Below are 27,973 nucleotides of genomic sequence, written 5' to 3'. Positions count from 1 at the left end.
GGAGCAGCGTGGGCCAGAAGGATGTTGGACTGGGATTGGAGATGAAGATGAAGCTGGTCTGGACGTTGAAACTGTGTTTGGGACATGGTAATGTGAGAAAACCCTCTGCTACCCCCAGCCTCTGGGTACTGCACCCAAATTGTGGACACTGTCAGCTGCCCATCATCCCTCCACTAGCAACAGTTACCAGGCAACCATTCTCATGTTGTCCCAGTTTCTCCGCCCAAACAGCCAATGAGTTGACACCGCTCTGGTGGGCGGGAATGTCGAGGCAGGGGATTGGTAGAGCCGCGGCACCGCTTGAATTATCCATCGATGTGAGTGAAGCTTCAGTCAAATGCCACACTGCAATTTTCCCATCTGTTGCAGCGCTGAACAGCAACTTATACCTGACAGAGAGGTACAGTGTGACCATTTACAACACCGAGTATCATTTTCTTCATGCTTTAAAAAAAAAAAAATTTATATACAGTGCCTTGTGAAAGTATTCGGCCCCCTTGAACTTTTCAACCTTTCGCCACATTTCAGGCTTCAAACAAAGATATAAAATTTTAATTTTTTGTCAAGAATCAACAAAAATTGGGACACAATCGTGAAGTGGAATGAAATTTATTGGATATTTTATACTTTTTTAACAAATAAAAACTGAAAAGTGGGGTGTGCAATATTATTCGGCCCTTTTACTTTCAGTGCAGCAAACTCACTCCAGAAGTTCAGTGAGGATCTCTGAATGATCCAATGTTGTCCTAAATGACTGATGATGATAAATAGAATCCACCTATGTGTAATCAAGTCTCCGTATAAATGCACCTGCTCTGTGATAGTCTCAGGGTTCTGTTTAAAGTGCAGAGAGCATCATGAAGACCAAGGAACACACCAGGCAGGTCCCAGATACTGTTGTGGAGAAGTTTAAAGCCGGATTTGGATACAAAAAGATTTCCCAAGCTTTAAACATCTCAAGGAGCACTGTGCAAGCAATCATATTGAAATGGAAGGAGTATCAGACCACTGCAAATCTACCAAGACCCGGCCGTCCCTCTAAACTTTCACCTGGAACAAGGAGAAGACTGATCAGAGATGCAGCCAAGAGGCCCATGATCACTCTGGATGAAATGCAGAGATCTACAGCTGAGGTGGGAGAGTCTGTCCATAGGACAACAATCAGTCGTACACTGCACAAATCTGGCCTTTATGGAAGAGTGGCAAGAAGAAAGCCATTTCTCAAAGATATCCAGAAAAAGTCTCATTTGAAGTTTGCCACAAGCCACCTGGGAGACACACCAAACATGTGGAGAAGGTGCTCTGGTCAGATGGAACCAAAATGGAACTTTTTGGCCACAATGCAAAAATAATATGTTTGGCGTAAAAGCAACACAGCTCATCACCCTGAACACACCATCCCCACTGTCAAACATGGTGGTGGCAGCCTCATGGTTTGGGCCTGCTTTTCTTCAGCAGGGACAGGGAAGATGGTTAAAATTGATGGGAAGATGAATGGAGCCAAATACAGGACCATTGTGGAAGAAAACCTGTTGGAGTCTGCAAAAGACCTGAGACTGGGACGAGATTTATCTTCCAACAGGACAACAGAAAAACTGAAATATCACATGGTCATAAGTATTCAGACCCTGTGCTCAGTATTGAGTAGAAGCACCCTTTTCAGCTAGTACAGCCATGAGGCTTCTTGGGAATGACGCAACAAGTTTTTCACACCTGGATTTGGGGATCCTCTGCCATTCTTCCTTGCAGATCCTCTCCAGTTCTGTCAGGTTGGATGGTGAACGTTGGTGGACAGCCATTTTGAGGTCTCTCCAGAGATGCTCAGTTGGGTTTAGGTCAGGGCTCTGGCTGGGCCAGTCAAGAACGGTCACAGAGTTGTTCTGAAGCCACTCCTTTGTTATTTTAGCTGTGTGCTTAGCGTCATTGTCCTGTTGAAAGGTGAACCTTCAGCCCAGTCTGAGGTCCTGAGCACTCTGGAAGAGGTTTTCCTCCAGGATATCTCTGTACTTGGCCGCATTCATCCTTCCTTCAATTGCAACCAGTCGTCCTGTCCCTGCAGCTGAAAAACACCCCCACAACATGATGCTCCCACCACCATGTTTCACTGTAGGGATTGTATTGTTCAGGTGATGAGCAGTGCCTGGTTTTCTCCACACATACCGCTTAGAATTAACACCAAAAAGTTCAATCTTGGTCTCATCAGACCAGAGAATCTTATTTCTCATAGTCTGGGAGTCCATGTGTTTTTTGGTAAACTCTATGCGGGCTTTCATGTGTCTTGCACTGAGGAGAGGTTTCCGTCGGGCCACTCTGCCATAAAGTCCCGACTGGTGGAGGGCTGCAGTGATAGTTGACTTTGTGGAACTTTCTCCTATCTCCTGACTGCATCTCTGGAGCTCAGCCACAGTGATCTTTGGGTTCTTCTTTACCTCTCTCACCAAGGCTCTTCTCCCACCATTGCTCAGTTTGGCTGGATGGCCAGGTCTAGGAAGAGTTGTGGTCGTCCCAAACTTCTTCCATTTGAGGATTATGGAGGCCACTGTGCTCTTAGGAACCTTGAGTGCTGCAGAAATTCTTTTGTAACCTTGGCCAGATCTGTGCCTTGCCACAATTCTGTCTCTGAGCTCCTTGGGCAGTTCCTTCAACCTCATGATTCTCATTTGCTCCAACATGCACTGTGAGCTGTAAGGTCTTATATAGACAGGTGTGTGCCTTTCCTAATCAAGTCCAATCAGTTTAATTAAACACAGCTGGACTCCAGTAAAGAAGCAGAACCATCTCAAGGAGGATCCGAAGAAATGGACAGCATGTGAGTTAAATATGAATGTCGCTGCAAAAGGTCTGAATACTTCTGACCATGTGATATTTCAGTGTTTCTTTCTTAATAAATTTGTAAAAATTTCTACATTTCTGTTTTTCTCTGTCAAGATGGGGTGCTGAGTGTACATTAATGAGAAATAAAATGAACTTTTTTGATTTTGGCAAATGGCTGCAATGACACAGAGAGTGAAAAATTTCAAGGGGTCTGAATACTTTTTGTACCCACTGTATGTATGTATGTATGTATGTATATATATATATATATCTGACCTCTTAATGTTTAACCACCAAGCACTATTGTTTTGTAAAATATCGTCTTTAAAAGTATCAAATTCAAAATCAAATAATAGTCTGGTTTTATTAAGTTTCTACAAGACAAAGTGTCAAATTAAAGCCACTTCAAGTTAATAAAATGACATATCAACAAAAACTCACCTGTTGCCTTTATCATCCTCCAGACTGCAGGTGGTGACGCTGAGCACACAGCGCTGGTGGTGAAAGGTCTCCCTCAGCAACTCAATTTGACATTTCACTTCACTGACTGAAAACAATCTGGAAAAGGTGGTAATAGAAGAGAACAAACAGAACACAGAGGAGCATTAAAGAGCACAAAAAAAATTAAATCACACAACACAAAAACGGCAATATAGTGCTGAGACATGTGACACCCAATAATTCCTTTTCTGATAAAATGAATGTATCGTATCTGCACATTTCATATGAAAATGATTAGGCCTAAAGATATCACACATACAGTGGGTACGGAAAATATTCAGACCCCTTGAAATTTTTCACTCTCTGTGTCATTGCAGCCATTTGCTAAAATCAAAAAAGTTCATTTTATTTCTCATTAATGTACACTCAGCACCCCATCTTGACAGAAAAAACCCAGAAATGTAGACATTTTTGCAAATGTATTAAAAAAGAAAAACTGAAATATCACATGGTCATAAGTATTCAGAACCTGTGCTCAGTATTGAGTAGAAGCACCCTTTTCAGCTAGTACAGCCATGAGTCTTCTTGGGAATGGCGCAACAAGTTTTTCACACCTGGATTTGGGGATCCTCTGCCATTCTTCCTTGCAGATCCTCTCCAGTTCTGTCAGGTTGGATGGTGAACGTTGGTGGACAGTCATTTTGAGGTCTCTCCAGAGATGCTCAGTTGGGTTTAGGTCAGGGCTCTGGCTGGGCCAGTCAAGAACGGTCACAGAGTTGTTCTGAAGCCACTCCTTTGTTATTTTAGCTGTGTGCTTAGGGTCATTGTCCTGTTGAAAGGTGAACCTTTGGCCCAGTCTGAGGTCCTGAGCACTCTGGAAGAGGTTTTCCTCCAGGATATCTCTGTACTTGGCCGCATTCATCCTTCCTTCAGTTGCAACCAGTCGTCCTGTCCCTGCAGCTGAAAAACACCCCCCCAACATGATGCTCCCATCACCATGTTTCACTGTAGGGATTGTATTGGGTAGGTGATGAGCAGTGCCTGGTTTTCTCCACACATACCGCTTAGAATTAACACCAGAAAGTTCAATCTTGGTCTCATCAGACCAGAGAATCTTATTTCTCATAGTCTGGGAGTCCTTCATGTGTTTTTTGGCAAACTCGATGCTGGCTTTCATGTGTCTTGCACTGAGGAGAGGCTTCCGTCGGGCCACTCTGCCATAAAGCCCCGACTGGTGGAGGGCTGCAGTGATAGTTGACTTTGTGGAACTTTCTTCTATCTCCTGACTGCATCTCTGGAGCTCAGCCACAGTGATCTTTGGGTTCTTCTTTACCTCTCTCACCAAGGCTCTTCTCCCACCATTGCTCAGTTTGGCTGGACGGCCAGGTCTAGGAAGAGTTGTGGTCGTCCCAAACTTCTTCCATTTGAGGATTATGGAGGCCACTGTGCTCTTAGGAACCTTGAGTGCTGCAGAAATTCTTTTGTAACCTTGGCCAGATCTGTGCCTTGCCACAATTCTGTCTCTGAGCTCCTTGGGCAGTTCCTTCAACCTCATGATTCTCATTTGCTCTGACATGCACTGTGAGCTGTAAGGTCTTATATAGACAGGTGTGTGCCTTTCCTAATCAAGTTCAATCAGTTTAATTAAACACAGCTGGACTCCAATAAAGAAGCAGAACCATCTCAAGGAGGATCCGAAGAAATGGACAGCATGTGAGTTAAATATGAATGTCGCTGCAAAGGGTCTGAATACTTCTGACCATGTGATATTTCAGTGTTTCTTTCTTAATAAATTTGTAAAAAGTTCTACATTTCTGTTTTTTTCTGTCAAGATGGGGTTATGAGTGTACATTAATGAGAAATAAAATGAACTTTTTTGATTTTGGCAAATGGCTGCAATGACACAGAGAGTGAAAAATTTCAAGGGGTCTGAATACATTCCATACCCACTGTATGCTTTACAATTTCAATCTAATTGACATAAAACTAAATCAGGAACTTGTCAAGGATAACAATAATTTAAAACTACCTTACAGTAAAACTATCAATTTTACCAAACAAAATGCCCATTAAAGAACATTAAAGCAATTGGAAAACATTAATTCATCTCCCAGAAACTGTGTTTCAGATGAGTGATGATGGAAACCAACCTGACGGCTCCGTCACTGCAGGACAGAGCCAGAAGAATACAGCCTTCCTTTTCATCCACTACTGCTATGGACATGTATCTAAAACAAACAAACAAACAAACAAACACACGCACAGTAATAAGAACTCAAAAAGGTGGATTTAAAGATTAAAAATAACAGTCAGTTGAAAAACACATTTTTAAAAACTGTAAGTATGCAGGAATATTCAGGGATCAGAGATGCTAAAAAAGTAACAGTAATGATGACAATAACGGGCAATTACGAAAAATACAGGGAATATTGGACGGGCATCGCGAGGTGCATTTCCTTGAAAATGACCGATTCGGGGATTTTATACAGACTTCAGGACATGTTTTGGATAAAATAGTTTACTGGCTTGTGTCATCTGGATGTAAAAGGTTGGATTTTGGCCGTTTTTTGTGGAATCTTTTTTTTTGTGTGTAATAATAAACCCGGAAATGTGAGTCGCGCTGTGTGCGTTGAAGCTGTGTTTGAGAACGGATGGATGAATATTCGTTTTTGTCGGACAAATGTGTTTTTCTCACCCGCTGTGGTAATCGCATCTGAAAGTGGTTTATACCGGCGGATTCATGAGAATCTAAGCTTTCCATCGGCGTATAGTGTTTGTATAATCGTGTTTGCAGCCGTCGGACATTCTTGAAATTCCTATGCAAATTAGTAGGTGTACCGCCGGCGGTACACTGAAGCTTAAGGGGTTAAAGGTTCCAAAATAAATAGCAATGAACGATTTGTAAAATTAGGATATATTTACTAATACATTTTCAGTCTATTTTGTGAAAAAATGTGATTTTCTTTGAAAAAAAATGAAATTTTAAGGTTGTTGACAGAGGTTTTAATCATATTATATATTAGAATTGTAATTATCCGGACTATTTTTGTAATTTTATTTATACACTTTCAAATTTTGGAAATAAAAATGCACAAGACAAATTTCCCTAAAATTGCAACATTATGAAACTGATGGTTTTTAGAACCTAAGCACTGTACATATTTTCATGTCAAAATCAGGATGATTGAGTGAAGGATGGAAGTAAAGAGACATTAGCTGATCAAAATCTCATCTTTTACGAAGTTTTCTTTACAAATGTGTAGAAAATACCACAGAGAATGGCCTGGCACAGATTAATTATGTACATTTCCCTCTGCTTCAGCAACATGACCTTCACAGTTGTATTAAAACTTACCTTGTTTCTGGATCCATTTTCACTGTCTTGTGTCGATTCCGCCGCCTCTCCCACTGTTCGTCCAATCGGTGGCTTGCCACCTGGATCACCTGACAGGAAGGAGTTGGTCTATGTTTGTCCCACGTTATCAGCAGCCGGTAACACTGGATTTGAGCCCGACCGCCGGCTGACACCAGCAGGGCAGAGATGAAATTCGCCTGGTTTTTACTCTCTTCGTCTGGACGTGTTATTGCTGTTATTGCGCAAACGTTTGAAATGTGGTCGGTAATAACTGAAAGGACTTTGATGCTGCCAGAAATGGGATTTACTGCCAGCACGGTCAAGCTAGTGTCCTCTCCTCCTGTCACCACTATTTCCCACAGTACTTCTCTCATTTCCACCTCACCTCCCTTAATTTCTGTTGTATTTGCAGTACACTCCCCTATTCTCCCCAGCCTGCACACGCATCCAATCATCCTCCCATGGATGCCCTCTCTCAGGCTCCATCCTCCAGTCCCTCCTGGCCTCCCAGCCCAACCTGGTGCTTCTCCAGGGGGTTGTGAAACCAGCACAGCCCCCTGCTTAATGAAGACCAAAGCTCCATATCCAGTCCAAACCCCTCTGTGAGTTGGCCAGAGGCTCCAGGATCGGTGCCCCCCACCACAGGGCACCGCTAACAGCCTCTCCTGTCTTACAGGGTCCCAAACCACAAAGTTGGCAGCATGGAAGCCAACAATGACAAATCTGGCTTCTCTTCCCTTGTTTCTTTCTTCGTTTTCAGTCAAATTGTTTTCCCTTGTGTTTGTCTTACAATCCTCTCCTAGTTCTTCATTAACTGGAATTTCAGGTTCAAGAAACAGAATCCTCTCCAGCCACTCCATACCCTTACAGGCCCGCTGGACTCTGAGAACCTCCAGCTGGAGCCTTGCTTTGTTCTCTGCACTCTTTCCAATGTAACTGTGTTTATTCTCCTCAGGTTTTTCTGCTGCTGGATGCACTCTGAACACCCTCACACATCCATCCCTGCCAGTGCTGTACAACAATCCCTGGTACTCACATACTGAAGTTACACCCTGCTTTCCATGCACTCCAAACAGACAACTTCGTGGGTGCAGCATCAGTTCTTGCAGTTTTCCACCTCCACTGCTTCCATTTTTCTCAGTTTGTTTCCTGTCTGTGAGCTCACCTTCTTTGCTCTCCTCGTCATTTTCCTTCTTCTCCTCAGATTTTTCTCTTTCCTGAAATAAAAGCAAAGACCCTCTCCTGTCTCCACATACCCAAAGCACCTCCTTTGACCTCGACTGGAGGCTCACTGCAGCTGTAAGCCAACGTTTCGCACAAGTAGGAAGAAGAAAAGGAGGAAGAGGACTTACACTGAGAGCTAAGGAGCTGTTTTCATCAAGTTTTACGTCAATACACCAGCGATAGACGAGTCCTTCAGCACCTGAAGCTAACAAATGCACACTTTCTTTTCCCTTGTGCCAAATCAGGCTATGGATCTTTCCTGCTCCACCTGTAAGAAGAATCCCAGACCGAGGATGAGAAGTAGGAAACACCTGCAAGGAACCACTGAGGTTTCCCACAGCACACAAATGAACTTTGGCATTTGAGCTTTTCACAATTACAGTTACTGTTTCCATCACACAATAGGACTGAAACTCAGGAGTCCCCTGCCATATGGTATCCCACTTTCCATCACTGTATTGGCTAACTATTCCTTTGTCAGTGCAAACCACAAACTGACTCTGACTCCAATTTGTATTTTCATCTTCTTGTCCTACTACAGAAACTGCTTTAGGTAAGCCTTGATTGGGAAATTTCAGATCAGTTAGGTTCTCCGTCACTTCTTCCTCTATACTCTCCTTCTTTTCTTCACTGTCCTCCACCTTCCACAGCCTCACTCCTCCATCTGCTCCCCCTGTAGCCACCCATCTCTCCTCATTTCCTGTTTCCTCACTGACCGCCAGAGCACGAATGCCTCCAGCTCGATGTCCCTTCAACGTGCGAACCACCTTCCCATCTTCAGCCCAGTCCCAGACCAAACAGGCCCCATCTTCCCCAGCGCTGAACACGTTCCCTGATGACAGATGCACTGAGAACACTCTGGCCTGGTGTCCATACAGGACCCTTAAACAAGGCGGGTTCAAGTCCCCACATTTCCCTCCGAGTCCACCTAAAGTACCAACACCCCAAACCCGAATGCTTCGGTCATCAGAAGCCGAAGCCAGGTAGCCTTTCTCATGGAGGTAAGAGATGCTGAAGATGACGCCAGTGTGGCCCAAGAGATGGCGCTCAACTGGAGCTTTGCGCTCAGGATCACTGCTTTCATCTCCTCCAGGCTTCCAGAGAATCAGCTGATTGAAAACAGTCCCTCCTACTAAGACAGTATCAGCCCAGGATTCATGCACCAGAAGAAGGGCAGAGTACAGCAGACAGCCCTCTAGACAGCAGCGCTGCATCAACACATCTCCTGTAATAACGTCCAGAAGAAGAGCACTATTGTGGGCTACAGCCACACAGAGCAGCGGCTGTTTGTTTCCAGGGAGCCATCGGACATCCAGAGCCCAGTCTTGTAGCTCCGTGAGGGGACCCAGGATCTCCAAACATGGATGTTCCCCTTCCTGAGGATCCGCATGGAACCTTACCAGCCTCACAGCCTTCCCTCCGAATACAGCTAGGTCATAGAAGCTGGGCTCTGTAGGGAACACGAATTTAGGACTGTGAACAAACACACACACACACACACACACAAAAAAAGCAAATATAACAAGAGGCTACCAGAGAATAAAAACTATTTACTACCACTTAAAGGTCCTTCAGTGAATCACTAAACCAACAGATGCCACCCCACCACCTGTATTTAATATAAATGTCCACAAACTAAGCTTAATATTTAGATTTTATGCTGATTGATTTTATAATTAATGAATAGATTTCTGACAATCAAGACTTACATGTCCAATTAGCTTCATTCAAATTAAAATTTTACACATCTTGACATCACTGGAAAAAAAACAGCCTCCTGAACAAAACACAAAACATGTATCCCCGGGGCCAGACGGGTTCCCGGGGGAATGGTATAAAACACTGAGAGATGTATTGCTACCGATATTAGTTAAAAGCTTTAATTATACTTTTAAAGAGGGATTCCCCCCCCCTTCCTGGAAGGAAGCCTCTACTTCAGTGATTCCAAAAGAAGGGAAAAACTTGACAGAGTGTGGCTCCTACAGGCCTATTAGTGTCTTAAACCAAGACTACAAAATATTCGCCGCAATTATGGCAAAAAGAATGGAGGAAATAATGCCTTTTTTGATCGATGAAGATCAGACTGGGTTTGTCCAGGGAAGGCAGACTCAGGACAATATAAGGAGGTCTCTTCATATAATTGAATATATTAAAAAACATAACTTAAATTCGATCTTATTAAGCATAGATGCCGAGAAGGCGTTTGATTCTGTGGGGTGGGAATTTCTTCACAAAGTAATGGAAAAATTTGTTTTTCCATCAGGATTTTATTCGAGGCATCAAAACTTTGTACTCAGGCCCATTGGCAAGGATTAAAGTGAATGGGAGTCTATCAAATCCCATTCACCTGCGACGTGGCTGCCGTCAGGGCTGCCCTCTAAGTCCAAGCCTCTTCAACCTGTTCATTGAACCGCTTGCACAAGCTATAAGACAGAATGTAGATTTACAAGGTATTAAGATAAGAGGGTCTGAGTACAAGGTATGTCTTCATGCAGATGATGTTTTGGTTAGTCTTGAAAACCCCGATACAGGGATCCCAAGATTAATGGACCTACTGCTGCTATATGGAAATCTATCTGGCTACACCCTCAATATTGAGAAAACACAAGCTCTGGTATTTAACTTTATACCTACCCCTGACCTGAAGATTAAATATAAATTTAACTGGGACTCAAATTCTATAAAATACTTAGGAGTAAGACTAACAAAAGATTTATCCAAGCTTTTTGCAGAAAATGATCAACGAATCAATTCTCGTATTAAAGAAGACTTGGACAGATGGTCTCCTTTGACCTTAGACCTGGGTAATAGAATAATGGTAATAAAAACCAATATCTTGCCAAGACTTCTCTACTTATTCCAGTCATTGCCCATTCAAATTCCTGATAATCAATTCAGAGAATGGGATAAGGTCATTTCTCGCTTTGTTTGGAGTGGCAAAGCCCCGAGAATAAGATTAAAAACTCTGCAACTGCCAAAAATTAAAGGAGGAATGAATTTACCATGCCTTAGAGATTACTATATGGCAGCACAAATAAGACCACTTATCCTTTGGTGCAACAATGAATATATTGCAAAATGGAAAGCTATAGAACTGTCATTGTCAAACAAACCATTACAGACTATGTTGGGTAATCCGGTGCAAGCTAAACAATATGACTTCCAAAACCAATGGGTTAGATTCTCGATTGACGTTTGGCTGGATTTAGTGAAACAACTTAAACTTGAAAAGGAGATTTGTGTTTTAACATGGCCAGTACATAATCCACACTTTGAACCTGCTGTGTTGGATAGGAGTTTCACTGTCTGGGAAAAGCAGGGAATTACAGCATTATGTTTATTAATGGATAATATGAATTTTATAGATTTTCAAACTATGTTTGAAAGGTATGGCCTTGAACGGCGGGACTTTTACAAATATCTACAGCTTCGACATTACTTCGATAAAAATGTTAAAAGTATGCACCTGGTTACCCTATCTGGGATATTACAAATGTTTGTAAAAGCCTATAAATCAAAACTTTTCAAGAGGATAATTGGTGATCTATATCTGAATATTATAGAATTAAGAGGTCATTCAACATTTTATATCAAGGAGAAATGGGAACGAGAACTGGGAGTTGAAATAGTACCGGATGATTGGGAAAACATTATTGACACTCAAATTACCACAACTAATTCCCAAATATGGAGAGATTTCTCCTGGAAAACAATAATTAGATACTTTATAACACCAAAACAAAAATCGAGACAGACGGGTCAACCGGCCGAATGTTGGCGAGATTGTGGACACTGCCCCGCAGACCACACACATGTTTTCTGGCAATGCACTGTCCTTGACTCTTTTTGGAAAGAGGTTCAAAGGGTGATCACTGATGTTCTTGGTTTCAATGTTTTATTTACCTGTACATCTTTCTACTTAGGAAATATAGATAAAAGATTGCCCAAATCAGACAGGTATTTGCTAAAAATTTTTATGACAGCAAGCAAAAAAGCTATAACCAAGCGATGGCTAACTAAGCCCCCACCAAATATTAATCAATGGATGGCCATCGTTAATAATATCTATTGCATGGAACGCTTGACTTTTAACATAAGACTTCAAAAAGAAAAGGGTGATGCCTTGTGGGAAAAATGGGAGACATACTTAAGGGATAGGGGCAATTTTTGAACTTGTCAACATGGACAAGTTCTATATACCTAGAATCGTATTGCTTTTCATTTATTTCTTTATATATTTTGTGATATATCTTGTAGACCCCCCCTGTTTATGTTCTTCTTGTATTGTTTGTCGTTTTTTTCCTTTTGTTGTCTGTTCTTTAACTGAAAAATTTGAATAAACATAAAGTTTAAAAAAAAAAACACAAAACATGTTCTCTTTAAAGAAGAAGAGAACAGTAAAAACAAACATTTGCAGATACAAACCTTTTTTCTTCTCTCTGTGGACTGCTGTGACAGAGCTCTCCGCTGGTTGACTTCTAGGTCTTATTCCATGAATTCTGTAGTGTTGGAGGACACTTAGTGAGGCGTGGGCTTTGGGGCAAGGCTGGAGACTGTACACTGAGAGGACTGGACCTTCACCTGCCAGAAAGAAAAGAGTAATATGAATGTGTTCTGTAATCTTTTGTGTCTAGATTCATACAACATAATTAAAGTCTGACAGGTTCCCAGAGTGTATCTTCTAATTTTTCAGTTCATGATGGAAGCTTGACCTTTCAGTTTAAAAACAGTATTTCAGATATGCAGAATAGCAGCTTGGACATAGCTCTGAAGTGACTGCCATTTAACATGCAGTTTTAATGTGTTTCAGTCACTATATTCTACTTGTTACATTGTCTAACAACAGAAACAGAAATACACGCTATTGCCAAAAGTATTGGCTCACCCATCCAAATAATCAGAATTGTTCCAATCACTTCCATGGCCACAGGTGTATAAAATCAAGCAACTTGGCATGCAGACTCCTTTTACAAATATTTGTGAAAGAATGGCTCACTCTCAGAAGCTCAATGAATTCCAGCGTGGAACTGTGATAGGATGCCACCTGTGCAACAAATCCAGTAGTGACATTTCTATGGTGCCATAATTGGGTCAAAAGTCACGCGCGCGTAACTCTCTCTCGTGCGAAACACGTATCCCCGCGCACGCGTAGCAATGTCTCCACGCGCAAAAAACACTCCGTGCGTGCATAGCAATGTCTCCATGGGCGAGGAGCCTCATGGAGCTCTGATCTATGCGCGCGGGAGGAAGACTTTTGACCCTTTGTGGGCGGATACCAGTGCTCACCACAACCTCCCTACGATTGGCTGTCTGCGATAACAAGAACTCACCCCCCACGTGGGATGCCACTGTTTACAAGAGAGGAAATGACACAGTCCACTGACCGGAATCGGCCCAGAAGCCCAGTGTGTCTACTCCAGTGATTCTGACTCTTAAACTCCCTGTCAGAATCACTGGAGTAGACATGCTGGGCTTCTGGGTCGATTCTGGTCAGTCCACCTGGGTAGCAATGAAGCTAACTAACGTCTAATCACTGTACTAAAGGCTGACAGCCCCGCAATGGAGCACTGAGACCTCCTGTTTAGAGCCAGAAATATGTGGAGACACTCACCCACCAGCAGTTGGAGATCCGGGCTCGGTTCTGTGCGTGTTCGGCGGAGCTGCAGTCCATGGGCACAGCAGAACAGCGGCAGAAGCATCAAAGGGGCTCCAGCGGACTGTGCCATTTCCTCTTTTGTATACAGTGGCATCCCACGTGGGGGGTGAGTTCTTGCTGTCGCAGACAGCCAATCGTAGGGAGGTTGTGGCGAGCACTGGTATCCGCCCACAAAGGGTCAAAAGTCTTCTTCCCGCGCGCATAGATCAGAGCTCCACGAGGCTCCTCACGCGTGGAGACATTGCTACGCACGCGCAGAGTGTTTTTTGCGCGTGGAGACATTGCTACGCATGCGCGGGATACGTGTTTCGCGCACGCGCGCGAGAGAGAGTTACGCGCGCATGACTTTTGACCCAATTATGGCACCATAACATTTCCTCGCTCCTAAATATTCCACAGTCAACTATCAGCTGTATTATAAGAAAGTGGAAGTGTGTGGGAACGACAGCAACTCAGCCACCAAGTGGTAGGGCATGTAAACTGACGGAGCGGGGTCAGCGGATGCTGAGGCACATAGTGCCAAGAGGTGGACAACTTTCTGCAGAGTCAATCGCTACAGACCTTCAAAGTTCATGTGGCCTTCAGATTAGCTCAAGAACAGTGTGCAGAGAGCTTCATGGAATGGGTTTCCATGGAAGAGAAGCTGCATCCAAGCCATACATCACCAAGTGCAATGCAAAGCGTTGGATGCAGTGGTGTAAAGCACACTACCACTGGACTCTCGAGCAGTGGAGACGCCTTCTCTGGAGTGACCAATCGCGCTTCTCCATCTGGCAATCTGATGGATGAGTCTGGGTTTGGCGGTTGCCAGGAAAACGATACTTGTCGGAATGCACTGTGCCAAGTGTAAAGTTTGGTGGAGGGGGGATTATGGTGTGGGGTTGTTTTTCAGGAGCTGGGCTTGGCCCCTTATTTCCAGTGAGAGGAACTCTGAATTCCTCAGCATACCAAGACATTTTGGACAATTCCATGCTCCCAACTTTCTGTGAACAGTTTGGAGCTGGCCCCTTCCTTTTCCAACATGACTGTGCACCAGTGCACAAAGCAAGGTCCATAAATACATGGATGACAGAGAGTCTTCCTCTTATACTGTGGATGAACTTGACTGGCCTGCACAGAGTCCTGACCTCAACCCGATAGAACACCTTTGGGATGAATTAGAACGGAGACTGAGAGCCAGGCCTTCACCTCCAACATCAGTGTGTGACCTCACAAATGTGCTTCTGGAAGAATGGTCAAAAATTCCCATAAACACACTCCTAAACCTTGTGGACAGCCTTCCCAGAAGAACTGAAGGTGATATAGCTGCAAAGCGAGGACCGACGTCATATTGAACCCTATGGATTAGAAATGGGATGTCACTTATGTTCATATGCAAGTCAAGGAAGGTGAGTGAATATTTTTGGCAATATAGGGTATATGTTAATTACAGCAGTTTCATTGGAAAATCAGCTGTACAGGGATGTGATTTGAGGAAAGTGAAATTATCTGAAAAATTCAGCCGGGGGTCTGGGGGTCAGCGGGTCCAGGGCAGCGCCCGGTGGGGGGACAAGGGGGGCGAAGCCACCCGAAGCTCCTGGGTTTTAGTGTTATTTAAGTGTCAAAAGTGGACTAAAATAGCAAGTAAACATAAAAGAAACAAGTCATTATATTCACCATATACACATGTATTCAAGTCAATATGTAATATGATAAACTAACAAGGAGCAGAAATTCAAAATCTATGAAGAAGATACCATTCATCATGACTCAAAAAAAAAAAAAAGATTTAAGAACTTACTGAGTACATTGTTGGCTATAGCCATATATAAACAAAATACTGACTAATGAACACATTTCTATATAAAACAATATATATATATATATATATTATCATTTTCTGATATATCTTTTTTAATATATATGTATGTATGAATTATATTGATAGTCTATATATGATTTATATAATAATTTTCTCTGATATATTGATTAATTAATACTCCATCTATGATTTATATATATTCATTTTCTCTGATATATAACTTCTATTTATTGTTTTATATAGAAATATGTGTTCATTAGTCAGTATTTTGTTTATATATGTATATATAGCGTAATCATATATTGTCTCTTCAAATTATTAAAATAGGCTAATTGACTTTACTGCCATTATCTGCTTCTCTAACATATATTTGTGTGTGTGTGTGTGTGTGTGTGTGTGTTTACAGTGTTTGCAAAATACCTGTCTACAGTCGAGCTTAATATCAGAATATTAGTGGGATTACTGTTAATCCCACTATGAATATTAAAATACGCCGAACCATTTGTCCTGTATCATAGCTACATGTATGACATTTGCAGCAAAAAATAAAAACGCGTGAAAATCAGTTTAATATTCAGAGTTAAGATGGATTAAATGCGCTGTCAAACAGTGCTGAGTGGAGCGGGTGACCGGACCAAGAGGGCGGCCGTATTTCTCGCTGCGCAGCAGCCCGAGCGGCGTCTACTCTTTATTATGTCTATGGTTGCAAGTACACACTACTGATCCCGTATGTTTGGTCCTGTTGTCGCGTCTCTTCCCTCCGCCGGGTGAAAAAATTGCTGGGCATTTGGTGGTTAGAGCGGTTTTCGTACAATTTCCTGGCATGATTTTTCGTTTTCATGTGGTCTATCAGCGCTTGGCATCCTCTGTCGCTGTATTTTGTCTCATCGTCGCACACCATACACCTCGCTTTCCCAGCTACATCTAACTTTCAATAATGCTCTCCAATCGTTGTTTCCAACTCGTGCTTTTGCCAGCGCACTGTTGACAACTACGTGCGATCCAACCCTATACCCCTTACACCCCATACTTTTTTTCTCATCGAATTTGGGCGATTCACGTTGGGTCTCAAAATTGATACACCAAATAACATGCCTGATACGGTCTCGGAATATCTAAAAGTCGTACCTCGGGGTAAACGAAATCGGATTTTTTGGGGTGAAAAAAAATCTGATTTTTTTTTAAACGTAAAAAAAGCGGAATTCCGCGAATTCGCAGAAAAAATCACATCCCTGCTGTATTAAATACAGTACATATGAACACAGGGAGCAGGACAGACGGAAATACCAGCAGTGGTGGGGCAACAGTGAAGTCTCTGAACTACTAATCAGAAAGTCAGTGGTTCAAACCCCAATGCGGCCACTGTTGGGTCCTTGAGCAAGGCCCTTAACCCTTCCTGCTCCAGGGGTGCTGTATTGTGACTGACCCTGCGCTCTGACCCCCCCAGAGGGGAGGATATGCAAAAATCATAATTTCCCCTTGTGGGATTAATAAGGGGATAATTAATTAAAATGAATAACATTAAAAAAGTTTGGGACTCACTGATGCACAACAAGTGACATGAAAAAAAACCCACAATCCTGTCCTTGTCTATAGACCCTTTATTTGTTTACAAACATTGTGACGTTTTTTGTGGGCGGGGCTTATGCTGGAGGCAAAAGCGGAGCGAGAAGTCAAGCAGGACTGGGAGTATATAGTTTGCGCTGGGAGTTTGCGCTGCAAACTCGAGCATTTTTAACCCGTTGAACTTCAGTGTACCGCCGGCGGTACACTTACTAATTTGCATAGGAATTTAAAGAATGTCCGAAGGCTGCAAACGCGATTATACAAACACTATACGCCGATGGAAAACTTAGATTCTCATGAATCCGCCGGTATAAACCACTTTCAGATGTGATTACCACAGCGGGTAATATAAACACATTTGTCCGACAAACAATGAATATCCATCCATCCTTTCTCTGTACACGGCTTTAACGTACACAGGGCGACTCACATTTCCGGGTTCATTATTCCACAGATGAAAATATTCCACAAAAACGGCCATAATCCAACCTTGGACATCCAGACGACACAAGCCAGTAAACTATTTTGTCCAAAACATGTCTTGAAGTCGGTATATAATCCACGAATCGGTCGTTTTCAAGGAAATGCACCTCGCGATGCGCGTCCAATATTCCCTGTATTTCTCGTCATATTTAACAGGTTATTGTTTTTGATTGTATTTTTTTCTGTGTCTTGTTGTGTCCTTGTTCTTATGGTGTGTGTATTTGGACCCAGTGTCTGGAATAAAGCTGAATTGAATTGAATTGAATATTTTTTATTTACAAATAGAATATTAGCGATTTTTGTACTGAAAATGGCTGGAATTGACTGCAGCTGATCGTCTCTGTCCAGTCTTTTCGCCTCAGTGCATTTAACCACAACTGTCTTCGTTCCCTCTGAGCACGAGTGTTCGGTGGAATCCTTTAATTTGCGTTCGCCAATGCCATTCCTCCTATTCTGGCATCCAAAAACACAGCAGGACGACATTTTAGAAAAGTTGATAGAGCGTAGTCCCTCAGTCTTTCGCCTTTCTGTCCGGCCGCGGGCTTCCTCTTTTGCCTCCAGCTAAAGCTGTGACGTCATTCGTGACGTGGATCATTAAAGGGTCTATTGATTTTAAGGCTTGAGTATTGTTAGAAGTTATTTTACACCATCAATCTTCGCCCTGTGTGACCGTTGCGTTTTCTTTACTGTTTTTTTTTTTTTTTTTTGTGGTTAGACAGAGAAAATTGCTTATGTGTATCAGCCACTATGGACAGGAAAAAATAGGGGGGGGGGAGATCAGCATAGCACAATCATAATCAAGTGTATGCCGATTTTAAAGAGTGCTGCTTACCTGTTAGTAGAAAGTCGTCCCGGAGAAACTCCAAACCAGTGACTGGAGCGACCAGTGCGACTGTCTCCATTCCTTAATGACGAACAACTATGACTGAAGATACATTATGGACTTGAAAGATATCAAATTACAACTTACAGTTTCACTTGTTGATGGTGTTACATACAGAGACGTTGGCAGACGAGCGTTGTGGTTGTTATGCGTTTTAAATATGAAGATAACAATAAGCTCACGTTGAGTAGACTCACTATTAGCCTTAAGTTAGCAAAACATGCTAACAACCACATCACATTTCCTGTTCTTTTTGGCATAAGAAACAAGAAGCAAAAGTGACAAGAGACTTCTTAAGATGAATAAAACTGTCGCTGCATGCTTACTTACACAACGCATTGAAAACGGCTAAAATCTATTTAAAATATGTATTAACTCGTCTTCACTTTAGATGAGCATCCTGTTAGCCATGTGTTCAGTAGCTTCTTCCGCGTTTCAACCAATTAGGTTGCACTACCGCCTTCATACGCGCTGATTGGTTATTAAACAAGTTAGCCGCATGTGGATTGGTGGAAACAATGCATGTGACGTTGATGTTGCGCTTCCTTTATATTTTTTCTGTAAATTGTAATTTTTGCTCTCAGTCTTAGGCAGTTGACGTTAAAATATGTGATACAATGTGTATTTTATTTTTATTTTGTAGTGGATTATTTTCTTTAACTTTGATGACACTTAATTATATAAACACGCGCATTATTTTTTTTGTCATTGCTACAGCGGCAAATCCAATAGCAATTTTTAGAGAGTATTTTAAAATATATATTATTAGAAAGCCATATGGAGTGCTTATTGTATAAAATCTTATTTGTGGATAATTTTAGCGTTATGGCAAAAACATGGAGTGATTTAAAACAATATGTGCAGTGGTAACGCTTGCTTTTACTGGATCTTCGGGGGAGCTTTGAACGCATCAGCAGACGGTTGAAGGTAAATGGTTGGCCGTTAGGTAGCGGTCCAGCTAACTTTACAGCTAACTATGCCGGGAAAATGTAAATTCCAAGAATCATGGCTCGCAAAGGACATTTACAAGGAATGGCTGGTGAAGGACGGACAGGACATTCACTTCGCCCGCTGTCGAGCCTGTTCTAAATCCATCAAACTTCAGACGATGGGCGAGGCAGCCCTCACCAGCCACGCAGGGGGAGCTGGCCACAAAGCGGCGGTCCGCAAGCTAGTGGAAGGTCGGTTAGTTTGGGTTCGTAAATATTAGAAAAAGACACAACATAAAGTATTTTCTGTTCGTTGTTTATTGTTTGTTTAGCTGCTTTTGGTCTCTCTGTGTGTGTAGCTACAACGGCACTCTGAACGTGTGAGTGTGAAAACATCTGTCTGAGGTCATCAAATAGCTGCAGCTCTCACACCTGCACTTGTTTTCATTCAACAAACACATTTTGTACAGTTTGTATCGTTTAGGTTTTATTTGAGGGTTTATTATAACTTACAAAAACAAATAACAATAAAAAAAACAGCAGTAAACATCAGCAGTTTGCATCTGGAGGCAGCTGCTGGAGTGTTCCTGAGCAAGACTTCTTTTCTGGGGAGCAACTTCACAATGTGTTTATTAGCTTTAATGTCTTTATAACGTGTTCCTTATGACTCTGAATACACTTAAAATATAAAATAAAAATAAAACCCTAAACTGTATGTGTTTAACAAGATTTAAAGATGGTGATGGATTTAAAGTGGGTGTCCACGACAGTTATTTCTTTTGCACAGCGCGCTGACTTCCGCTTTTGATGCTGTAACGCACATACCTAGTGCGAAATCCGATTACTCGATTAATCGCCAGAATAATCGATAGAATACTTGATTACTAAAATCGATAGCTGCAGCTCTAATGGAGAAACTCCTCCTACTCGGCCTGGATACCGCCAGTGTCTCTGGGTCCTGGACTTCCTGACCGAGAGACTCCAATCCGTCTGGTTCGGAAAGAACTTTTCCAGCACCATCACGCTGAGCACTGGATCTCTTCAAGGCTGTGTACTCAGTCCACTGTTCTTTACATTGCTAACACATGTTAGCAATCTAACTGTGCACAAGAGGGGTCCAGATCATAAAGTTCACCAAAAGACATCACAGTGGTGGGACTCATTCAGGGGAATGAGGAATCAATGTACAGGGTTGAAGTGAAACACCTAGAGGGCTGGTGCAGAGAGAACAAGCTGCTGCTCAACGTGGACAAAACCAAGGAGATTATTGACTTCTGGAGTTCACGACATGAGCATGCTCCCCTCAGCATCAGCGGCTGTACAGTGGCAAGAGTGGAGAACGTCAGATTCCTTGGAGTGCAGATCTCACAGGACCTGAGCTGGAATAAGAACACCTCAGGTATCTCAAAACTGTCCCAGAAGAGACTGTATTTCCTGAGAAAGCTGAAACAAGCCTCTCTCCCAACCAGCATCCTCAGGACTTTCTACAGAGGTTTGGTCAAAAGTGTCCTGGCACACTGCATCTCATCATGGTACTTCAGCTGCAGTATGTCAGACACAAAACCCTGCAGAGGATAGTTTGGGAGCTGAGAGGGTCATCAGAGTTTCCCTCCCCTCTGCTCACAAACCTTTCCAGAGCCAATGCAGGAGCAGGGCGCTGAACATTGTCAGGGACTCCTCACACCCTCTTCCTACACTCTTTGAACTGCCACCATCAGACAAACGTTCTCGGAGCATCAAAGGCAGAACCACTAGACTGATAAACAGCTTTGTTCTACAAGCTGCTGAAATACTAAACTGCTGGTCTGTTTTTGGATTCTGGAGAAACACTATCTCATCTTGATATGATGACAATAAAGCTTCATTTGATTTTGATTTGATTTTACAAGATTTAAAGATCATTCTTCATGGATTTTAACCTTCTATGAAATACAATAATACAGTTTGTTCCAATGGTTTATGTCCTTAAAAATTCCCATCAGCCAGTTATTACAGGTTGTACTATTTTTTTCTTTTGTTAAAGCAAAAATCTGTGACGCAGTGTAGAAAATGTATTAATAACCCCTTAATATGTTAGAATCAAATACGTTATCCACACATTATTTATAAACTAATCCTGGGTTTCACCATGGAACCTTAAAAATTGATTATGTCTTCAGTAATGTGTGTTTTACAAGACTTACAGACGATTCTTAATGAATTGGTACAATATATTAAAATACAATAATTAAGTTCCTGCATAAGTACAGTGGTTTTAAGGAGTAATAATCAGCCATTCATCACCGTGCTTCTTATGTTAGAGCATTTCTATAATTTTGTGTTTTTGTTTTAGCAAAAACCTGTATGATGTTTTAGTCAATGTAAAACATCATTAATACCCCTTAATATATTCGACTACAATGTATTATCCATTTATTAACTAATCCTGTAATGGACAAATATGGAGAGAGTTTTAATTGAAAAGTTTAAGCTTGCTCTGTACAGTTTTTATCCCATTGACACACATAAAACCTTTTAAACACCTTCCTTTGCTTAATAAATGTAACACTAAATTTAGGTTAAGCTACCTGATTATGATCAATTTAAATTTCCAATTTTGTCTGGTCATCAAACTTATATAAAAGCATTTCACACCTAGGGATCTCTAGTCATGCAGATAAATTTATTTTCACTTTTCCTGGTTTTGAGAGAGATTTCTCTGCTTAAAGACAAAAATATCCACAAGTAATTTAGCATTGAAACAACGGACTAAACAGCTGCTGAAGTGTTTCAGAGTAATCTAAACAAACTTTTAAAGTTTTTCCAGTGTAGGTCTTATTAATCGGTACATACATTTATATTTTGCTATTGGCTACGTATTGTTTCTAGTTTCAAACATGTTTTAGAGTGGTTAAACATCTATTTAGAAAATGACTGCAAATGTAAAGTAAATCAGAGTTCCTCTTTTCTCCTGAACCCTCTACAACAAGATCAGAATCAGTGACGAAACTAGAGTGTTGTTTTTTCTTCTGGCCTTAAAACTGATTTTGTTCAAGTGCACTGCAACATATTGTATGATGTTGTCATGAGAACTGGAACACAAATCTTCAAAATTAAAATACTGTCGAGTCTGTTGCATAATCATGTTTAGTTTCTCCAGATTTCAAAATAATTAAACCTGGAAGCTAACCAAATATTCTCTAGATTTAATAGAAAAGTGCAATTTTCTAAATTGTACATTAGATTGTATTTATAAAAGTCAACTTGGAACTGCTTTACTACAGACTTTGTGAAGATTTTAATTTCCATAATATAGTCATGTTATTCACATGCACTCAGATATCATGTGCAGTAGAGTTTTTATTTATGTTAAGTGCATTGAGATCAATTTTTGGTAGTAATTTCCATTTAATACCATCCAGATTATAAATAATTGTACTCATGGTGGTGGAAGACGCTTCAGTGATTATGTGAAGGTGATGTTGCATCTTTTGCCACCAGAGGGAGGCGCTTTTTACTAACTTTCCTGAGCTACATTCACCTGCAGTCCCTCCCTGTCTGTCTCATTGTCATTTTTTATTTATTTTTATTAGCAGGCAAACTGATGCTGATAAAATCTGATGGACAGATGAACGGCAGTGTGAATCAGGTAAATATTTCAAATTCAAACCAAAGTGACACTAATGCCCAAAATGACAAATGTTCCACCTCCTCCTCAGGCTGATGACACCAAGGACCAAGTGGCCATCTGCCTCCAGCATGACTCCTCAGACAGAAACCCCAGCAGCGACTGGTCAGATCTGCACCACAGCCTTGTCACGAACTCAACCTCCCACAATGTCGAGCTGCAAGACATGACATATCCTACTGCCTTCTTTACAGCACCAGGTACCACAGATGCAAACTGCTCTGGTATTTGTTGCCTAGAAACCCCGGAGAGATAAAATTTCCATTGGCAGATACTGGTTTGTTTTCATGAACTGCGACATTCCAGGATTAACCCTATTGAGTGCTCTTAGTTTGAAACAGAAAACAATCACTGTTAGCTGAACAAGATCACTGGTTAGATAGGGCTGGCCCAAATAGCACTTTCTGAGCTCCATATATTCAGCCCCAATTAATGACGAATATCCCAATATTCGGTTCAGTTCGTATCATTCAGTGGAGCGGATCTAATCACTTGGTCCTTGTGTCATTTCTGACCTCATCTGAAAATTTCATCCAAATCCGTTCTTCTGTTTTTGAATAATGTTGCTAACAGACAGAAGGACAAATGTACACCGATTGTCACAAAACTGCGCCGTGTTCCTTGGCGGAGTAAAAAACAAATGTCACTCTGTTGATACAGGTGGATTGCCATGAAAGTTTGCACTAACCTTCAAGATCCCAGGAGGATAAATCCTGTTGACTTTTCTTCTAATGCCACTATGAGGTCCACATTTGTACTGTAAAAGAAATGTTTTGATAGCTATTTACTGGATTGTTCTTTTTAGCAGCCACCGACAATACATTTACTAAATACTAATCCCTTTTTACCCTATCTTGAGGTATACAGCCATAAAACAGTGATCTTTCTTTCAAGGGGCAGTTCACTTTCAGATATGTATTGTAGTGCCCTGTGTACCCCTCTCCTGAAATCTGTAATAAGAGAACAGCTCCACAATGCAATGGTTTGCATTTTGCTTCCCACAGTTTCTCCCGCAAATCGGAGGGCTTGTAGGTTCCAATTAACAAAGCTGACAATTTAATGCTTTGAACATTCCCCTATCTACAAACTACATCCAAGAAAGAATACACTGGGCCACTCTAGAAAATGAAACAGTTTACATAAAATCACGCACAGCAAAAATGCAGTGTACAAAAATATTAATTCTTCTCCAAAATTTTGAATATATTACAAGACAGTTATAGGGAAGAAACAGAGGTCAAAAACCTGTGTGGTTCCCCTCGTAATGCCCAACAACTGAACTGGCTAACCATACCCACTGCTTCCGTACCTCGGGGGAGGGGGGGACATAGGGTGAAGGCAGTGGACACCCTGGACAGGTCCCCAGTCCACCACAGGGCTACACATACAGGCAAACAATCACACTTGCATTCACACCTACAAGCAATTTAGAGTTACCAATTAACCTCAGCATATTTTTGGACTGTGGGAGGAAGCCGGAGTGCCTGCAGAAAACTCTTGCATGCACAGGGAGAACATGCAAAGTCCATGCAGAAGATCCCAGGAAGGCTGGGACACAAACCGGGGATCATCTACCTGCAAGGCAATGGTGTTAACCACCGACCAATGTGCAGCCTATTACAAACTAGATAAATGAAATTGTACCACTCTAAGTCAGTCAGACACCTTGAAAAAAGTATTCAACTGTGTACCACAACTGTAAATACTTCTATTTAAATCAATGTAAATTACTCTTGATCATGCAGCAAAGCCTCCTTCACTCATGCTGCTTGCGCCTGCTGATCACTTTGGACCTTACTTGCATCATGTGTACATATATATGCACACACACACACGCACACTTTCTACACCTCATGCACATTTTTTTCACCCACATGTATATGCTCCTATGCTCCTTACTTGTTTGCTTTTGATGTATGTTATGTTTATATGTCTATATGTATAGTAAAGGTCAAATTAAATAAATAAAATGATTTATCATGAACCTGTCGCATTTAAATTTTTACACATTGACTTAAACACATTTAGGCTCCTACAGGGCTATAGTCAAAATGTGATTTATGGCAGAGTGTGGTCATTCTTTTGAATTCTGACCTCACAGGAACCTCCAGAGCCCTCAGCCAGCGGCTCCACTCGTCCAGCAGCGAGGCGGAGGACGGCGGCCACCACTCAGCTCGGCACGACTCGATGGACCTGTCAAGACTGAAACACCAGCAGAGGACGGAGGCCCTGGATCATCAGCAGCAGCAGATGAAGATCATGGAGTGGGAGAACCGGATGAAGGTTTTGGCCTGGGAGCAGGAGCTGGTGAGGGAGAAGAGGAGGGCAGCCCAGCAGAAGAAGAAGGCCTTCAGGATGAAGAAGGCTTACTACAAGGCCAAGCTCAAGAGGATGGGCGAGGAGGTGCAGCTTTCCTCCTCCAGCAGCAGCGATGAGGAAGAGAAAACATCAGATCTGACAGGTTGATCAGCTGTATTTGGACATTTAATCTCTCATTCTTGTATTATTTCGCCAATATTCCATGGAGCTGTCACTGTTTTTATACACTTTTATCACTGTTGAGGGAAAAAAATTACTTTTCCTCTTTTTGGTTCTGTTGATAGAGATTGCTGTAGTGAAAAGTAAATGATAAACTGAAGTATTTTTTATTCAAAAGCAGAAGTAAGATTATTTGGGTTACAGAAGTGCTGCTTTTCTGTTGAAGTCAACTTTCTCACAGATGGCCTTACAAGAGAATTATTGTTCCTAATTTTACAGGAAAAGCTTTAAATGGACAGGAGAATGCTTTGAAATATGAACAATTTACACCGCTTGAAGAGATGAACTGTGTGAAACAGCGGAGATCAATATCATGACTATCATTTGCCATTTGTCAGCATGGCTTTGATATTCAGAATTACATGACATTCATTGATTTTTAAGACGACAGTTTCTCTGAAGATCTCTGGGAGCGTATTATAGGAGAATGGTATTTTAACGAACGTACTGAGTTTACGTATAATCACGATAGATTCTTAAATGGTGTTTAACAGTTACTTTTGTAGCGCAGCAATGAACCTCAACATTAAAACCACCTCCCTGGTATTGTGTAGGTTGTCAACACAAACTTCTGGAAGTGTCCTGTGGTTTCTGGCACCAGGTCGTTGACAGCAAATCTTTTTCGAGCACATCCCATGAATGCTCATAAAAACTGGGATCTGTGCAGTTTGAATCCCAGGGCAGCACCCTGAACTTTTAATCCCAAGCTGTCAAAGTCTAATCAATACCAAAGGTTCCCAGCAGAACATGGCATATTAATGAGATTCATGAAAATTTAATTTTAAATTAAAAATGCTACACCAGAAATGCACAAAAACCATAGTGCATCTGTGTCCTCATACTTTTGGCCTCATGTAAATGAAGTGCAGATCCTGTTTGAAATGTAGTTCAACAAATGGAAAATGGAGCGTAATGGTTCCATATAATATCAATCAAATCTAAAATAAAGTTTCCACCTGATCCTCTTAGAATGAGATGATGCTATAAATATTTTCTGAGTTACAGGTCGTGAAAGTATATAGCAGCAGGTTTAAATTTTTGTAACTGGCTTTTTCCAGTTTTTTTGAGTGTTCATAACGTCATAAGTGACGTGAAATTTGAGTTCTGTTAAAATTTGCAACCAATCAGTTGTACATCTGCTCCAGGTGTTCCGTTTAAAGCCAAAAATTGTTTGGAGCAGTTTTTTTTCTATAGCCAAAATTTTGCATCAGTATGAAGCTGAACAGCGATAAAAACAAGTATTGATACCCTGTAATGTGTTATATGCTTTCTGACAGTGAATGTAGAACGCTTCAAAAGGTGAATTAAATTTGTATTTTTACCTAAATTTTGATGAGGCTCATCTTCTAGCCGTGACTCCATCTGTATCAATTGTTTTTTTCACATAGGTATATTTCAACACATAATTTCAGATTTTATTGACTCAGCACTTTTATATGTACAGTGTGGGACCTTCGTCAAAATCCTTGGTTGGCCGTACAGCAAATTACGGACGACCAACTCCTACCAAATCCAAATTTTTGGTAGTCTGTACAAATTTCTGGTCGTCCGTAATTCGCGGCATTTTTTTTTAGTTGAAACAAAAAATAAAATTGATTAAAAAGTCACTTTTTTCAAATTATATTTAATTATATCTTGTGTAACTTTAATACTACACTCCAGTAACACTTAGATCATCATCCTGAGATCATTATGATCACTTTTAATATGGCAACTCTACAGAAATAACATTGAAAATTTAAATGTAGCATCAAGTCCTCCAGTAGCACTGAGATCATCATCCTGAGATCATCATCCTGAGATAATTTTTAACATAACTATGTACATTATTACTAGTATCGTCTATCTAACACTGAAATAAACTTATCTCTGATAAGCAAATATGAGATATTATAATATCATCATCATCATACCAAGTCTATATATCTTCATATCCAATACTAATATCTTCATATTATCATTAAATAGTCTCTCTGACCAACAAGAACAAATATGACTTAGACAAGTTAGCACAAAAATATCACAAAAATGTCATACCAAAAAAGTCCTAAGACCACATCATCCCTGAGAATATTCCTTGATAACAAAACCCAAGCGTCTGCCCTAACAACCTGTGTGATCCAAACTGAGACCTGTGTGGAGATGTGGGAATCGAACCTCCAAACATCGAATAATAAGAAAAATCGGAAATGAAACTCTTCATTATCCATTATAGCCCCCTCTGTACTGTCATTCAATGATCGAAGCGAGACCCCTAAGGAAAGTTGGGAACCGAAGCAATAAATATAAATAAATGGTTAGCGTCGGAATCGACATCGCTCAACATCCACACGAACCCCAACCGGAAACTGAAACCTGCGCGAAAGCGATGCGCAATGACACAAGATGGTGGCCTCCTGCAGGTTGAGAACCAAGAAGTTATTCGTTGTTTTAAATTGGTAAGAAATCATTACCTCCGCCAGGAGGTTATGTAATCACCGGAGTTTGTCTGTCTGTCCGTCTGTGTGTGTGTCTGTTTGTCTGTTAACAGCATAACTCAAAAAGTCATGGATGGATTTTCACCAAATTTTTACAGGATATCCGGAAGAGCAAAAGTAACAATCGATTAGATTTTGG

General features: G+C 41.3%; 2 protein-coding genes across 4 annotated transcripts; one reads left to right on the top strand and one right to left on the bottom strand.

The window, feature by feature from the left end:
* Positions 1-15: 15 nt before the first annotated feature.
* wdr6 (WD repeat domain 6) lies at positions 16-18,669 on the bottom strand. Its single transcript, XM_022209428.2, has 6 exons — positions 18,173-18,669; positions 12,260-12,415; positions 6,611-9,284; positions 5,406-5,483; positions 3,256-3,372; positions 16-389 (listed from the first exon to the last, which is right to left on the bottom strand). The coding sequence occupies exons 1-6, from the start codon at positions 18,240-18,242 to the stop codon at positions 152-154; spliced, it is 3,333 nt and encodes a 1,110-aa protein (XP_022065120.2). The 5' UTR covers positions 18,243-18,669; the 3' UTR covers positions 16-151.
* A 330-nt stretch (positions 18,670-18,999) lies between these two features.
* LOC110961714 (uncharacterized) lies at positions 19,000-26,684 on the top strand. 3 transcript variants are annotated; one of them, XM_022209427.2, is made up of 4 exons: positions 19,013-19,404; positions 22,725-22,780; positions 22,851-23,019; positions 24,921-26,684. In XM_022209427.2, exons 1-4 carry the CDS (start codon positions 19,200-19,202, stop codon positions 25,283-25,285), a joined length of 795 nt encoding a protein of 264 aa, XP_022065119.1. In that variant the 5' UTR covers positions 19,013-19,199; the 3' UTR covers positions 25,286-26,684. The 3 variants fall into 3 exon arrangements, with proteins under 3 accessions (XP_051805389.1, XP_022065119.1, XP_051805388.1); XM_051949428.1 differs by lacking the exon at positions 19,013-19,404 and adding an exon at positions 19,414-20,551; XM_051949429.1 differs by lacking the exons at positions 22,725-22,780; positions 22,851-23,019 and having other exon boundaries at positions 19,000-19,404.
* Positions 26,685-27,973: the final 1,289 nt, after the last annotated feature.

Source organism: Acanthochromis polyacanthus, chromosome 6, assembly GCF_021347895.1.
Source record: "Acanthochromis polyacanthus isolate Apoly-LR-REF ecotype Palm Island chromosome 6, KAUST_Apoly_ChrSc, whole genome shotgun sequence".
In the NCBI taxonomy this organism is placed as follows: domain Eukaryota; kingdom Metazoa; phylum Chordata; class Actinopteri; family Pomacentridae; genus Acanthochromis; species Acanthochromis polyacanthus.
This window is presented reverse-complemented; position numbering and strand designations above follow the sequence as displayed.

What these genes read in the sequence shown, in the direction of transcription:
- wdr6 (XM_022209428.2), bottom strand. Translation starts at nt 18,242, where the DNA reads ATGGAGACAGTCGCACTGGTCGCTCCAGTCACTGGTTTGGAGTTTCTC. An exon ending in CCACAGAGAGAAGAAAAAAG is followed by an intron (nt 9,285 to 12,259) that starts GTTTGTATCTGC and finishes TGTTCCCTACAG; the next exon opens with AGCCCAGCTTCTATGACCTA. An exon ending in TGCAGTGACGGAGCCGTCAG is followed by an intron (nt 3,373 to 5,405) that starts GTTGGTTTCCAT and finishes CACCTTTTCCAG; the next exon opens with ATTGTTTTCAGTCAGTGAAG.
- LOC110961714 (XM_051949428.1), top strand. Translation starts at nt 20,335, where the DNA reads ATGTACAGGGTTGAAGTGAAACACCTAGAGGGCTGGTGCAGAGAGAAC. An exon ending in CTGGAATAAGAACACCTCAG is followed by an intron (nt 20,552 to 22,724) that starts GTATCTCAAAAC and finishes TATTTTTATTAG; the next exon opens with CAGGCAAACTGATGCTGATA. An exon ending in TGAACGGCAGTGTGAATCAG is followed by an intron (nt 22,781 to 22,850) that starts GTAAATATTTCA and finishes CCTCCTCCTCAG; the next exon opens with GCTGATGACACCAAGGACCA.